Source organism: Gorilla gorilla, chromosome 17 (assembly GCF_029281585.2).
Source record: "Gorilla gorilla gorilla isolate KB3781 chromosome 17, NHGRI_mGorGor1-v2.1_pri, whole genome shotgun sequence".
Taxonomy (NCBI): domain Eukaryota; kingdom Metazoa; phylum Chordata; class Mammalia; order Primates; family Hominidae; genus Gorilla; species Gorilla gorilla.
Window position 1 is genome coordinate 44,084,338 of NC_073241.2, and position 14,972 is coordinate 44,099,309.

At 37.8% G+C, this 14,972-nt stretch overlaps 1 protein-coding gene across 27 annotated transcripts in view; it reads left to right on the forward strand.

Moving 5' to 3' along the window:
- The window catches only part of L3MBTL4 (L3MBTL histone methyl-lysine binding protein 4), a 468,276-nt gene that overhangs the window by 239,583 nt on the left and 213,721 nt on the right, over positions 1 to 14,972 (forward strand). For all 27 annotated transcript variants that reach the window (XM_063699409.1, XM_063699407.1, XM_063699408.1 and 24 more), the window contains one exon: positions 9,182 to 9,296. In XM_063699409.1, the coding sequence (XP_063555479.1) occupies positions 9,182 to 9,296 (115 nt within the window). The remainder of the gene's footprint in view (positions 1 to 9,181; positions 9,297 to 14,972) is intronic.

Below are 14,972 nucleotides of genomic sequence, written 5' to 3' on the forward strand. Positions count from 1 at the left end.
AGATATAAGTAGATATTTGTCCTTTTGTGCCTGGCTTACTTTGCTTATCATGATGTTCATCTGTGTTGTAGCATGTCAGAATGTCGTTCCTTTTGGTGGCTGAATAATATTCCACTGCGTGTACATACCACATACCCATTCATCAGTTGACGGACACTTGGATTGTTACCACTTTTTGGCCATTGTGAATGCTGTTGCCATGAACATTGGCATACAAGCATGGAAAAACAGCAAATAATCTAGGGTTTGTGGTTAAAAAATACAGATTTTGACCTTCATTCTTGACTTCCACTGAATTAGATCTTGGTTGGAGGAGAGGATGGTTCATATTTTGCTTAATAAATTTTGAAAAACACTGCTTTAAGAAACCTGATGAATTTGGGCAGTGGCCTTACAAATAAAAATAGGTTTAGAATACCTATAGTGAAAACTACTAATTTTCCAACTTAGTGATTAAAAGTTTTTCTATGATATTTGTTATGGGAAAGGATTAAATGGAAGATGGAAGCAACTATATTTGTGGAAAAGCAGATGAGTTTGAGGGAGGTTAGCAGGGACAAGGAGTTGAGTTAATTGACCACAAGTGAGTGTGGAAGCAGTGGTAAGGAACAAACCTAGGGGCAGCCAGTTCCAAAACCACAGAACAGCGCTTCAGGCATGTGGCCTGGGGGAGAGGGAGGGTTTAGGAGTCACAGTCATCTGGAAATTGGGGGCATATTTCATAATCCCTGTGTATCTCAGTAACCTTATATGTAAAATGGGGATAATAACATGAGAGTAAGGTGTTTTGAAGGTATATATATATATTTTTCCTTTCCTTCATGTTCTCTCCTTCATTACCCTTGTCTGCAAGCAGATGGACTGAATGTGGAGTTAATGTTTACTGTGGAAAAGTATGGGTAGCTCTGGACTATATCCCTCATTTAGTCAGTTATATTGTTTTCCTTATTTATTTTCTTGCATGGTTCTCTCAGTAAACTGTTCTCAGGTTAAGTCTGTTTTTGCCATTTACTGGTTTATGATCTTGGCAAACCTCTTAACATCTGTGAGGCCCCTATTAATCATCTATCAAAATAGTATCTGTGAACATTAAATGAGGCGCTATATAGGGCTGCACTCAGTGCCTCATGCCTGTAATCCCAGAGCTTTGGGAGGCTGAGGCAGGAGGATCACTTGAGAACAGGAGTTTGAGACCAACCTGAGCAACACAGCAAGACCTTGACTCTACAAAAAAACAAAATAAAATAATTGAGTGGTGTGGTGTGGTGGCATGCGCCTGTAGTTCCAGCTATTTGGGAGGCAGAAGGATCACTTGAGCCCAGGAGTTTGAGGCTGCAGTGAGCTGTGGCTGTGCCGTGTATGTGTATGTGTGTCCACACACGCACATTACAACTATCCCTGGAATATATAAGTGTACAATAAAAGTGTGTCCCCTGCCATACCCAACACTCTTGCTCTTGGATTATGATAGTATTCTGTAAAGGCACGGTGCAAGCATTCTTGCCCCACAGCAGGGCAGATGTCTTGCCTCAGTACTATCCCTGAACTCCCCTTTGCCATCCCTCAACAGAGCCCAGAGCCTGGCATCACAGGAAGTAAGATGAACTATAATCTTATTAGCACCTAGTTATGAGCAATAGGTATCAGGAAAACATATTAAAACCCAGTTCTCCTTTCTAGAATGAAACTTAAGCCTAGTTAACTCAAAATGTATTAAATTAAAGCTAGAAGAGTTCAGGCACAATACAGGCTGTTTCTGAAGAAGTTAACATCATGTCTGCGCTTACAATTTGTTTGCCATAAGCATGTAAAATAGATTTGAGGACTCTGACAGTAAAACAAACATATCCAATAAGCCTATTAAAATGGAAATTAAAAATTTAAAAACGATATAGCAAAATAAAACAATGTAATAGTCACTTAGGCTAACAAAATTATTGTGACTGAGCATTCAATTTAGCCCCAATGTTCCTAAGTATTATAATAACTTCCTCGTCTTCCAATTGCCCAAAAGAACAATGAGAAGATGTGATTACTGTCTTGCATCTTATTCAGACAATGGGCTTTGAGCCTTTAAAATCTGTGAGACACAGGGCTAAGTGCCATGGGAGCAGCGAACATGACTGAGGTGTTGGGGTACATTTAAGGGGCTCAGGGCAAGTCCTGCTGTGGGCATTGGGAAGTAAAGATAAGGAAAAGCAGAGACTGTGTTGGTGCAGACGGTTGGAAGTGTGGGATTTATGCCAAGGAGTTTTTCCTTCTTGTTGTTGTTTTTAATATGCTGATCTAACTTTTAAATTTCGAGGTTATTTCTTACCACTGTTTAATAGCTAATGTGTAACGTTAATACCGTTAGGACACATTCCTGTCTGTTTAAGGATAAGAACTTGAGACAGTGGTTGATTCAGTGATCTGACCTTTGTTTTCTAGTTTATCAAAGCTTGAGCAAGAAGGGTCTACATGTTTATTTTATGCAAACCCAGATATGTGAAAAATAATAAATGTATGAAATATGATGTTGAGATGATTTGGTTTTCAAAATGAGGCTTTGCTTTACAAAAGGACTCTTGGTAAATAGACTTAAAATGCCAGTCTCCTCTATTAACTTGACCATCTGGTTAGAATTTTTTAAATCAGATTTTTATTCCACAGATCTAAAGATATGATCCAAAGATATGAAAATATCTTTCATAAAGATGTATTCTACATAGGCACAGATTTTGATTATAAATTCAGAGTTTAGACAGCCCTTGTTGGGGAGGGGAGAATCGCATCATTGGATTGGGAGGCTATTTTTAATTTCCATGGTTTCATTGTAAGCAGTTATAGACAACCCTGGAAATGATAATTTAATATTTATTAATGAACATAAGAGGAAAATGTTGAATAGGGTATGTAAAAATATTGTACCTGCTGTCAAAAAAAATTGAAAAAGATTTTTTTTTTCACTTCTTCAGTTGAGACCTAATTCTGCAGTCAGATTCCCAGGTCCACCACAATAGTCAAAATAGAAAGACCTAACTCCTCAAAGCAGGACCTTGCTGGGGTATTTGTCCTGTCCTGTTTGTGCTTTGACACAACTTCCTTGCTTTTGAAACATAAAAAAATTGCACCCCAGACTTAAAAGGGGGAGGGCATTGAAATTAGTTGAAGCTTGGGAAATTTATTTCTTCTTCACTCCATTGTATGGACTTACACAAACTTCTTCCTATTGGTAATTCCAGAGCAGGAGACATCATTCCAAAAAGGAACACCAGTGTTGCCTGTTCACACCTTGAATATTCAGTGGCCTGGTACTGACAGTCCTAGGGTGCCTGGCTATGTCTTGAGCACTGCAACATCGCCATCAGTAGAAGATAGTAGGAGACAGAGCAGCCACATGTGACAGCAGCTGAATGTAGAAATGTTTTAAATAAAGTAACTATATTGAGATGTAATTTGCAAATGATAAGATGTACAGATTTTATGCACGCATTTTGATGAGTGTTGAAAAATGTATAATGTATCCTGCATAGCCACCATCCCAGTCGAGATGTAGAACACTTCCAACAACACAGAAGCTTCCTTTGTGCTCCTTCTCAGCCAGTCCTGCTCCCATCCTTCTCCCAGACAACCATGGACCTGGTTTCTATTGCCTGTTGTCAGATTTCCTATCAGTGGGGTCATACAGCATGCACTGTTGTGTCTGCCTCCTTGCTCAACATGAAGTCTGTTGTTCCCATGTTCATGCATGTGTAAACAGTTTATCCCTTTTTATTGCTGAACTAGTATTCGTTTTATGGACATTGCACACTTGTTTGTGAATGAATGTTCACCTGTTGGGCATTTGGGTTGTTTTCAGGTTTGGGCTATTATGAATAAAACTGCAAGGGACATTTGTTTACACAACTTTATATTTTCATCACTTTTGTTGGAATTACTAGGAGTCACAGGGTAGGCACACGGTTTAAGCTTCTTTAAAAAGTAGTATAACATTATTGAAAGTGGTTGTGCAATTTTACACCCCTGCCGACATTGGTATGAATGTTTCAGGAGCTCCACAGCCTCGGCAGTAACTGATATTGGGAAATTTTGTCTGTCATTTAAATCACTCGAGTGGGTATGCGGTAGTATTTCATTTTGGTTTCTCTGGTGAAGAGTGATATTGAGATGTTAAAAGTTTGTTTAGTGATCATTCATGAATTTTTTTTCCAAAATGTTCATTGAGTCTTTTGCTCATTTTTTACATTGAATTTTTTGTCAAGTCTCTTGTCAGATAAATGTACTGCAAATGCCTGTGGCTCACTTCATATTTTTCTTGGTGATTTTGAAAAACAAAAGTTTTTGAGTCAGGTAAAAAATGAATTTATTAATTTATTATTATATGGGTAGTGCCTTCTGTGTGCTAATAAATCCTTGAATATTCCAATATCATGAAGACTTTATCTTAAAGTTTTCTTCTTGGGTTTTGTAGTTTTAGCTTTTATGTTTTGTTTATGTTTCATTTCAAATACTTGTGTATGTGTGATGTGAGGTAGAAGTCAGCTGGCTCATTTTTTTTCACATGTTGATGTTCAAGCATTCTGGTGCCATTTGTTGAAAAGACTGTCCTTTCCTCATTCAATACTCTTGTCATGTTTTTGAAAATCAATTGACTGCATATATATGGATCAATTTATATGCAGTATTTTGTTTTATTAATATATTTGTCTATCCTAAGCCAGTAGTACAACATGGTCCTAATAACTGTGCCTTTGTAGTAGTTCTAAAATTCAGATAGTATCAGTTCTCCAAATTTGTTAATTTTTTTTACAAAATTGTTTTGGGTAAGCTAGATCATTTTTCATTCCTTTATAATGTTAGAATCTGCTTGTCAAATGATACAAAACAAAAGGCCTACCTTTTTGAGTAGGATTAAATTGAATTTATGGAACAATCTGGGAAGAGATGACATATCAATAATAATATTGAGTCTTCCAGCCTGTGGGCATGATAGTTCTCTTCACTTGTGTGGGATCATCTTTTAATTTCTCTTAGGAATATTTTCTAGCTTTCAATGTATAGATCTTGCACATTTTCTTATTTTCTCAGATGTTTTGCTAAGTTCTTCATTTTTAATGTTATTCTAAAGGAAATTTTTAAAAAATTAATATTTTTTAAATTTTTTGTTGCCAGTATATATTAATAGAATTGATTGTTTTATGTTGACTTATTTGGCAAGTTTCATGCCTTTTATTAATATTTCTTTCTCTTGCCTGATTGCACTACATTACAATGTTGACTAGAAACAGTAAGAATGAATAAACTTGCCTTATTCTTGATTTTGGGGATGAAGCATTCAATAAAGTATTACTTAGTCTGATATTACCTGTGTTTCATAGATGCCTTTTATCAAACTGAGGGAGTTCCCTTCTATTTCTAGTTTGCTGAAGTATTTGTCATTGTGTATTGAACTTTCTCAAATACTTTTTCTGTATCCACTGAGATGACCACATTACTTTTCTTCTTATTCTGTGTTGCAATGAATTAATCAATTACAGAACACAGAACTAGCCTTGCAAATATATTTCCCCGCATATTTGCTGTTGCTAGTGCTCTTCATGTAGATCGTAGTTTTCATCTGGCATCACTTAGCATCAGGCTGAAATACTCCCTGTAATATTTCTTAGAGTATAAATCTATAAGTGCGTATTCTTTTTTTTTTATCTGAAAATTTCTCTGTTTTAGTCTTTTTTGAAGGATATTTTTGTAGGAATTGAAATTCTGTGTTGACAGTTTTTTATGTTTCCTGTTAGTGTTTTAAAGATGTCATTTTATTATCTTCTTGCCTGCACTGTTTCTGGTGAGAAGGTGGCCCACTTTCCCATCGTGGCTCTGCTCTTTGCAATGTGTTGCATTGTGTCCGGTTGCTTTCAGGGTTTCCCTTTAGCTTTCATTTTCAGTGGTCTATGATTTGCCTAGTTTTCATTTCCTTTGTATTTATTATGCTCAGGTTTTGTCATTCTTAAGCTTGCAAATTGGTATTTTTGGCCAAATTAGGGAGATTTTTTGTTTTAACCATTATCCTTTCTGCGTTGGTTTTGTTTGACCACTATTCCTGCTCCATTCTCTCTGTGTCCTCTCCTTCTAGAATCCAAATATGCGTATGTTAGATGAGTTGATATTATCAGGCTCTATTTATTATTTAAATCTTGTATCATCTTTTTTTTTTTTTTTTTGACAGAGTTTCGCTCTGTCACCCAGGCTGAGTGCAGTGCCGCAATTTCGGCTCACTGCAAACTCCACTTCCCATGTTCAAGCCATCCTTGTGCTTCAGCCTCCCAAGTAGCTGGGAATACAGGCATGCATCACCACACCAGCTGATTTTTGCATTTTTAGTAGAGATGGGGCTTCACCATGTTGGCCAGGCTAGTCTTAACCCCCTAGCTCTAAGTGATCTGCCTGCCTTAGCCTCCCAAAGTGCTGGGATTATAGGTGTGAGCCATCACACCAGAACATCATCTGTTCTTTAGGTTAATAACTTCTATGAATCTGTTTTTATATTTTATATTTTGTATATAATTTCTATGAATCTGTTTTTATATTTTATATTCACTCATCTGTTTTTCTGCCATCTCCAATCTCCTATTATTGCCATCCAGCAATAATATTGTCATCCAGCAATAATATTGTCATCCAGCAATATTTAAGATATTTTGCTATTGACTTCTAGAATTTCTATGTGCTTCTCTTTTATAGTTTCCATTTCTCTCCTGAAATTCTCTGTTCACTCATTTAGACCATTTCAATTAAGTTTTTGAACATATTTTCATAACTACTTTGCAATCCTTTTCTGCTAATTACAACATCTAGGTTATCTTAGGTTCTATTTCTGTTGACCACTTCTTTACAAATTGAGTATGGCTCACAATCATCTGCTTATTTACATGTTTAATAAACTTTTGTATGTTATACGTAATGAATGATACAATATATAGTGGGAGTATTTTTTTTTTTTAAGAGTAGAGTTCGTTCTATCAGGGAGTTCATTACTGGTAATTCTTCATATGGCTAAGGCTTGATTTTACCCCTTTTTTAGGGTTGTTCATGAGTAATGCTTAATCTAGAGCACCTTTCTTTCCCCAAAAATGTGAACTTTGTGGTGTCTCAGTCAAATTGTCAAAGTGTTATTGAGGTTTCTCCGCATTAGTCTCTCCCCTCTCCCCGGAACGTGTGATCTCTAGTATCTTTGTTTCATTCTCAGCCCCGTATCAGCTACTCTCTGCTTGGCTTCAGAAAGTCTTACCTGGTACATGGGCAGTCCAGCCCTTGGTCAAGGTCTTGTGAATAACCTCCCATGGACTTTTTGGTCCCCCACTTTATTGAGACAGGGTTTTGCTGTGCCGTCCAGGCTGCAGTGCAGTGGCATGATCATGGTTCACTGCAGCCTCAACCTCCCCAGGCTGAGGTGATTCTTCTATTTCAGCCTCCTGAGTAGCTGGGACCACAGGTGCACACCACCACACCTAGCTAGTTTTTGTATTTTTTGTAGAGATGAGGTTTCACCATGTTGTCCAGGCTGGTCTGGAACTCCTGGGCTCAACAGATCCTCCTTCCTTGGCCTCCCAAAGTGCTGGGATGACAGGCATGAGCTACTGCACCCTGCCTTTGGTTCCCCCTTTTTTGTAGTTCTGTCTTTTCCAATACTTCGTCTTTTAACTTCCAGCTGCATCATGCACTCTGATCTGCAATCTCTGTCTCTCTGACTGCATAACTGCTTTCTTTATGTTTCTCCTCTGTGTGCTGCAATCAGGAAATTGTCTCCAGGCTGATGTTAAGGGCTCATCTGGGATGTTTTCCTTTACTCAGGGATTGCATTTCTGTGCTGCCTATTGTCCAATGTCCGAAAATATTCCCTGCATATGTCCAGTTTTATGGTTATTACTATGAAAGGGCACTCTGTCATGGTCAGGAACCTAAGTTCAGTAGAAATATACTTTTGAAAGTTATTACTGTAATCTCTGGTTCTCAAAGTTTAGCATATAACAGATTCATGTAGAAAACTTGTTAACACACAGTGTTAGGCTCTACCTTTAGAGTTTCTGATTCAGTAGGATTGAGGTGGAGCCAAGAATTTGCATTTTTAGCAAGTGTCCAGGTCGGTGATGCTGATAGTCTAAGAATCACACTTTGAAAACCACTTGCTTAGAAAGATGACTCTTGAGAAAAAATATTGGGAGTTTATTTGGGACTGAATATATAGAATTTTGCTTTTTTGGTCTTATGTTCTGCATAATGGATTTATATTTCAGGTTGGCTTATTGTAGCACTAGGCATCTTGCTCTTTTTATTCAAATATGATTTTCAAAAACTTAAGTGGGCTTCTTTGCATTAGAAAGGATATAGATTTTTTAAAAAGAAATAATTATTTTTAAGAAATAATTATTTGATTTTTGTTTCAGAAATTGGGATTTATTTAATTATTCTTATATGTGTGCATGGTATGTGTGTGTGTGTTTTGTAGATAAGACGCAAGATAAATTATCCTTGCAATAATTAGCCTTGTTGGAGCCTATACCAGTAGGATGGCTGGACCTGGGGATGGCTGGATCTTCTTCAGAAGATTTCTTAATAGCTTACCCTTGGTCTTTAAATAGCTCTTATGGCAGCTATTAAAATCTATCTATCTACCCCCTAGCATATTTTGTCTACTGTTTTTGCCTCCATTGTTCCAATGGGCCCGTCTCTCATTTGTGAGGTTTTAGGGATTGATTGTTTCTTTATACTCTAATCTGTGTATTTCCCATCAGTATAGCACTTGTACTAATGTCAGGTTGGTGACTCTTACTGTTGATGATGCTGACATGGTTCTTGAAGTGGTTAATGGGACAGTTGCTCAGGACAAAGAGTATCCCCTCAACAGCATTCCAGTACGTGTCTTAGTTGAGAAAATGGATTGGCCTTACTTCTTCAGATTCTGGTCAATCCCTGACAAAGCTTTCGTTTACCAACCACTTTAATTTCTTTGAAAATTTGGTACAATTGCCTTTGTTGGCTGGATTAGAAGGCTATAGAATGGCACATATTAAATATTATTTCAACTGCAAGGTGTCATCAATAAAATTTCAATCTCAGCTTCAGACATCTGTATTCAAATACTTTGATACAGGAATAGTGAAATACTAATTACTAAATACTAATCATTCAAAACTCGTTTTCACAGGTTCATTTCGATGGTTGGGACCATAAGTATGACTACTGGGTGGAGGCAGACAGCCCTGATATCCACCCGATCGGATGGTGTGATGTCACAGGGCATCCACTGGAAGTGCCGCAGCGTGAGTACTTTGCTCTTTGTTGTTGCTTTTTAAATACTTGGCCTGATTTCCAGCCGTAATGTTGCTTATTCATGCCATTACAGGCATTTGAAAGCTAAACATCACATAGGCGAATTAATCACTACAGCTACACTGAAAGCCGATTATTTACAATTAAGCCTCAAAGGGCATGCATTATATTAATGAAAAGTGATAATCATTAAAAAATTATTTTGATAGTGTTTTCCAAAGGAATCTTTATGTTCTACATTTGAGTTTGGAAAACTGAGCTAGCACATCTGAATCCATCTAATTTTGGTCATTGGTTTTAACAAGTTCATCTTATTTTTTTAAACATCTGATCTTTATTTTATAGAATAGACTACACAAAGTCTTTTGGAAAATTAAAATATTTTAACTTCCAACAATTTTCAGATTTTACTTATAAAAAAATTTAAAATCCTCTACTTTACTCGCATCTTTATTATTTCTGACTTTCTAGCTACTTAAAGTTAAGGAGGAAATTAACCACTCTAAATTTTAATGAGCCTCAACCCAAAATACCTTATTTTTTTGTCTGAAGGAGTCCTCTGATCTGATTAGGCTGACGTGACTAGTAACCAGTTCCAGACACAAGTGCAAGTGTTCTCCATTCTCATGTTTGTTTTGTTCCCTCACTGCTTCTCTTTCCCTCCCATTGGTTTCTTAGGATGAAGCTAGAATGCTTTTCTATTAATGAGGATATCTTACATGGAGCCAGCCTAATGATGCTCGAACCTTAGACCCCAAAGGACTTCTTGTAAAAATGAGAAGAATCCCTGACTAAATAATTGGACAAACAGTTCTACATTGTGCTAGGTTCTTCAAAAACTACAAAATCAAAGAGATGAAGGCCCTTCTGGAGCCTACAGTGTATTGGCACACATAGGACCAGTACCCTAAGAGTGTAGAATGAAGAGGACCATGGTCAGCACCATATGGGGGACTCCAAGTAGGGAAGGGCGCCAGCATTTGTGCTTTGTGGTTTCCCCTGGTCTCGCTTTTTATCCTCCCTGGTTTCACACCCCAGCATGTCACGGAGATGGTTCTCACTTTATGTGAACCCCCCCAGTACACCCCTGTACATCCATGCCTCAGCCAGTAACTTTCTCAAGTATGAACGATTTCCGCTGGGGTAGGCATGGACCAGCATTGCAGATACAGGGACAGCTCTCTTCACTCCACTCCAAGCACTGTCTGCTCCTTTGTCACTCTACCCACCTGGCTTTTCTACCTGAATGTCTCAAAAGCATCCCAGAGTCTATGCATCAAACCAAACCTCCATCCCAAGCCAAAAACTTGCTCTTTCTACCATTTGCTTCCTAAGTTGCCATTCCAGACTCTGCTCCCTCTTGGCCCCTTCCTCAACCCACACATATAAACAGTCACCAAGTGTCCTGCTGGTTCTTTCTTAATTATACAGAATCTTTGACCCCCAGTGCATCTTCTCAATGCTGTTGCATTATTTTGAGGTGTCATCATAGTTACGGATGCTTCTCAGAATGTGGCCTGTAGTCTGCTAGTGAGTTGCACAGGTTCTCCTGATGAGCCTAGGATAAATCTGAAATCTAGAGCAGTATAGACTAGTGGTTAAAAATGAGAAAACTGGAGTCAGAATGCTGGGCTTTGAATCTCAGTTTAAAGCTTGCTTAGTGTGTGCCTCTCTATGCCTCAGTTTCCTCATCTATAAAATAAAGATAATATTAATATCTATCTCATGAATTTATAATTATTAAATGAGATAAATGAATGGATAGAATTCAGAAACTGCCTGCCCCATATTATGTGCTCAATTAAATCTTCTCTCAGGAAATAATGTGACATTCTCTAGATTTTCATTCTTATGTAAGTTATTAAGTGGGAGTTACTAAGAGTTCCAGATTTGAAACTGAGCTAAAATTAATGTGGTTAGGGTTTTCCAAATACTTTAATTAAATCTTTCTTTTATTATTATTATTATTATACTTTAAGTTTTAGGGTACATGTGCACAACGTGCAGGTTTGTTACATATGTATACATGTGCCATGTTGGTGTGCTGCACCCATTAACTCGTCATTTAGCATTAGGTATATCTCCTAATGCTATCCCTCCCCCCTCCCCCCACCCCACAACAGTCCCCAGTGTGTGATGTTCCCCTTCCTGTGTCCATGTGTTCTCATTGTTCAATTCCCACCTATGAGTGAGAACATGCAGTGTTTGGTTTTTTGTCCTTGTGATGGGTTGCTGAGAATGATGGTTTCCAGCTTCATCCATGTCCCTACGAAAGACATGAACTCATCCTTTTATATGGCTGCATAGTATTCCATGGTGTATATGTGCCACATTTTCTTAATCCAGTCTATCATTGTTGGACATTTGGGTTGGTTCCAAGTCTTTGCTATTGTGAATAGTGCCGCAATAAACATACATGTGCATGTGTCTTTATAGCAGCATGTTTTGTAATCCTTTGAGTATATACCCAGTAATGGGATGGCTGGGTCAAATGGTATTTCTAGTTCCAGATCCCTGAGGAATCGCCACCCTGTCTTCCACAATGGTTGAACTAATTTACACTCCCACCAACAGTGTAAAAGTGTTCCTATTTCTCCACATCCTCTCCAGCACCTGTTGTTTCCTGACTTTTTAATGATCGCCATTCTAACTGGTGTGAGATGGTATCTCAAAGTGGTTTTGATTTGCATTTCTCTGATGACCAGTGATGATGAGCATTTTTTATGTGTTTTTTGGCTGCATAAATGTCTTCTTTTGAGAAGTGTCTGTTCATATCCTTCGCCCACTTTTTGATGGGGTTGTTTGTTTTTTTCTTGTAAATTTGTTTGAGTTCATTGTAGATTCTGGATATCAGCCCTTTGTCAGATAAGTAGGTTGCAAAAATTTTCTCCCATTCTGTAGGTTGCCTGTTCACTCTGATGGTGGTTTCTTTTGCTGTGCAGAAAGCTCTTTAGTTTAGTTAGATCCCATTTGTCAATTTTGGCTTTTGTTACCATTGCTTTTGGTGTTTTAGACATGAAGTCCTTGCCCATGCCTATGTCCTGAATGGTATTGCCTAGGTTTTCTTCTAGGGTTTTTATGGTTTTAGGTCTAACATGTAAGTCTTTAATCCATCTTGAATTAATTTTTGTATAAGGTGTAAGGAAGGGATCCAATTTCAGCTTTCTACATATGGCTAGCCAGTTTTCCCAGCACCATTTATTAAATAGGGAATCCTTTCCCCATTTCTTGTTTTTGTCAGGTTTGTCAAAGATCAGATGGTTGTAGATGTGTGGTATTATTTCTGAGGGCTCTGTTCTGTTCCATTGGTCTGTATCTCTGTTTTGGTACTAGTACCATGCTGTTTTGGTTACTGTAGCCTTGTAGTATAGTTTGAAGTCAGGTAGTGTGATGCCTCCAGCTTTGTTCTTTTGGCTTAGGATTGACTTGGCAATGTGGGCTCTTTTTTGGTTCCATATGAACTTTAAAGTAGTTTTTTTCCAATTTTGTGAAGAAAGTCATTGGTAGCTTGATGGGGATGGCATTGAATCTGTAAATTACCTTGGGCAGTATGGCCATTTTCACGATATTGATTCTTCCTATCCATGAGCGTGGAATGTTCTTCCATTTGTTTGTATCCTCTTTTATTTCATTGAGCAGTGGTTTGTAGTTCTCCTTGAAGAGGTCCTTCACATCCCTTGTAAGTTGGATTCCTAGGTATTTTGTTCTCTTTGAAGCAATTGTGAATGGGAGTTCACTCATGATTTGGCTCTCTGTTGGTCTGTTGTTGGTGTATAAGAATGCTTGTGATTTTTGTACATTGATTTTGTATCCTGAGACTTTGCTGAAGTTGCTTATCAGCTTAAGGAGATTTTGGGCTGAGATGATGTGGTTTTCTAGATATACAATCATGTCATCTGCAAACAGGGACAATTTGACTTCCTCTTTTCCTAAGTGAATGCCCTTTATTTCCTTCTTCTGCCTGATTGCCCTGGCCAGAACTTCCAATACTATGCTGAATAGGAGTGGTGAGAGAGGGCATCCCAGTCTTGTGCCAGTTTTCAAAGGGAATGCTTCCAGTTTTTGTCCATTCGGTATGATATTGGCTGTGGGTTTGTCATAGATAGCTCTTATTATTTTGAGATATGTCCCATCAATACCTAATTTATTGAGAGCTTTTAGCATGAAGGGTTGTTGAATTTTGTCAAAGGCCTTTTCTGCATCTATTGAGATAATCATGTGGTTTTTGTCTTTGGTTCTGTTTATATGTTGGATTACATTTATTGATTTTCATATGTTGAACCAGCCTTGCATCCCAGGGATGAAGCCCACTTGATCATGGTGGATAAGCTTTTTGATGTGCTGCTGGATTCAGTTTGCCAGTATTTTATTGAGGATTTTTGCATCAATGTTCATCAAGGATATTGGTCTAAAATTCTCTTTTTTTGTTGTGTCTCTGCCAGGCTTTGGTATCAGGATGATGCTGGCCTCATAAAATGGGTTAGGGAGGATTCCCTCTTTTTCTATTGATTGGAATAGTTTCAGGAGGAATGCTACCAGCTCCTCCTTGTACCTCTGGTAGAATTCAGTTGTAAATCCATCTGGTCCTGGACTCTTTTTGGTTGGTAAGCTATTAATTGTTGCCTCAATTTCAGAGCCTGTTATTGGTCTATTCAGAGATTCAACTTCTTCCTGGTTTAGTCTTGGGAGGGTGTATGTGTACAGGAATTTATGCATTTCTTCTAGATTTTCTAGTTTATTTGTGTAGAGGTGTTTATAGTATTCTCTGATGGTAGTTTTTATTTCTGTGGGATCGGTGGTGATATCCCCTTTGTCATTTTTTATTGCATCTATTTGATTCTTCTCTCTTTTCTTCTTTATTTGTCTTGCTAGCGGTCTATCAATTTTGTTGATCTTTTCAAAAAACCAGCTCCTGGATTCATTGATTTTTTGAAGGGTTTTTTATGTCTCTGTTTCCTTGTGTTCTGCTCTGATCTTAGTTATTTCTTGCCTTCTGCTAGCTTTTGAATGTGTTTGCTCTTGCTTCTCTAGTTCTTTTCATTGTTATGTTAGGGTGTCAATTTTAGATCTTTCCTGCTTTCTCTTGTGGGCATTTAGTGCTATAAATTTCCTTCTACACACTGCATTGAATGTGTCCCAGAGATTCTGGTATGTTGTGTCTTTGTTCTCATTGGTTTCAAATAACATCTTTATCTCTGCCTTCATTTCGTTATGTACCCAGTAGTCATTCAGGAGCAGGTTGTTCAGTTTCCATGTAGTTGAGCAGTTTTGAGTGAGTTTCTTAATCCTGAGTTCTAGTTTGATTGCACTGTGGTCTGAGAGACAGTTTGTTATAATTTCTGTTCTTTTACATTTTCTGAGGAGGGCTTTACTTCCAACTATGTGGTCAATTTTGGAATAGGTGTGGTGTGGTGCTGAAAAAAATGTATATTCTGTTGATTTGGGGTGGAGAGTTCTGTAGATGTCTATTAGGTCCGCTTGGTGCAGAGCTGAGTTCCATTCCTGGATATCCTTGTTAACTTTCTGTCTCATTGATCTGTCTAATGTTGACAGCGGGGTGTTAAAGTCTCCCATTATTATTGTTTGGGAGTCTAAGTCTCTTTGTAGGTCACTAAGGACTAGCTTTATGAATCTGGGTGCTCCTGTATTGGGTGCATATATATTTA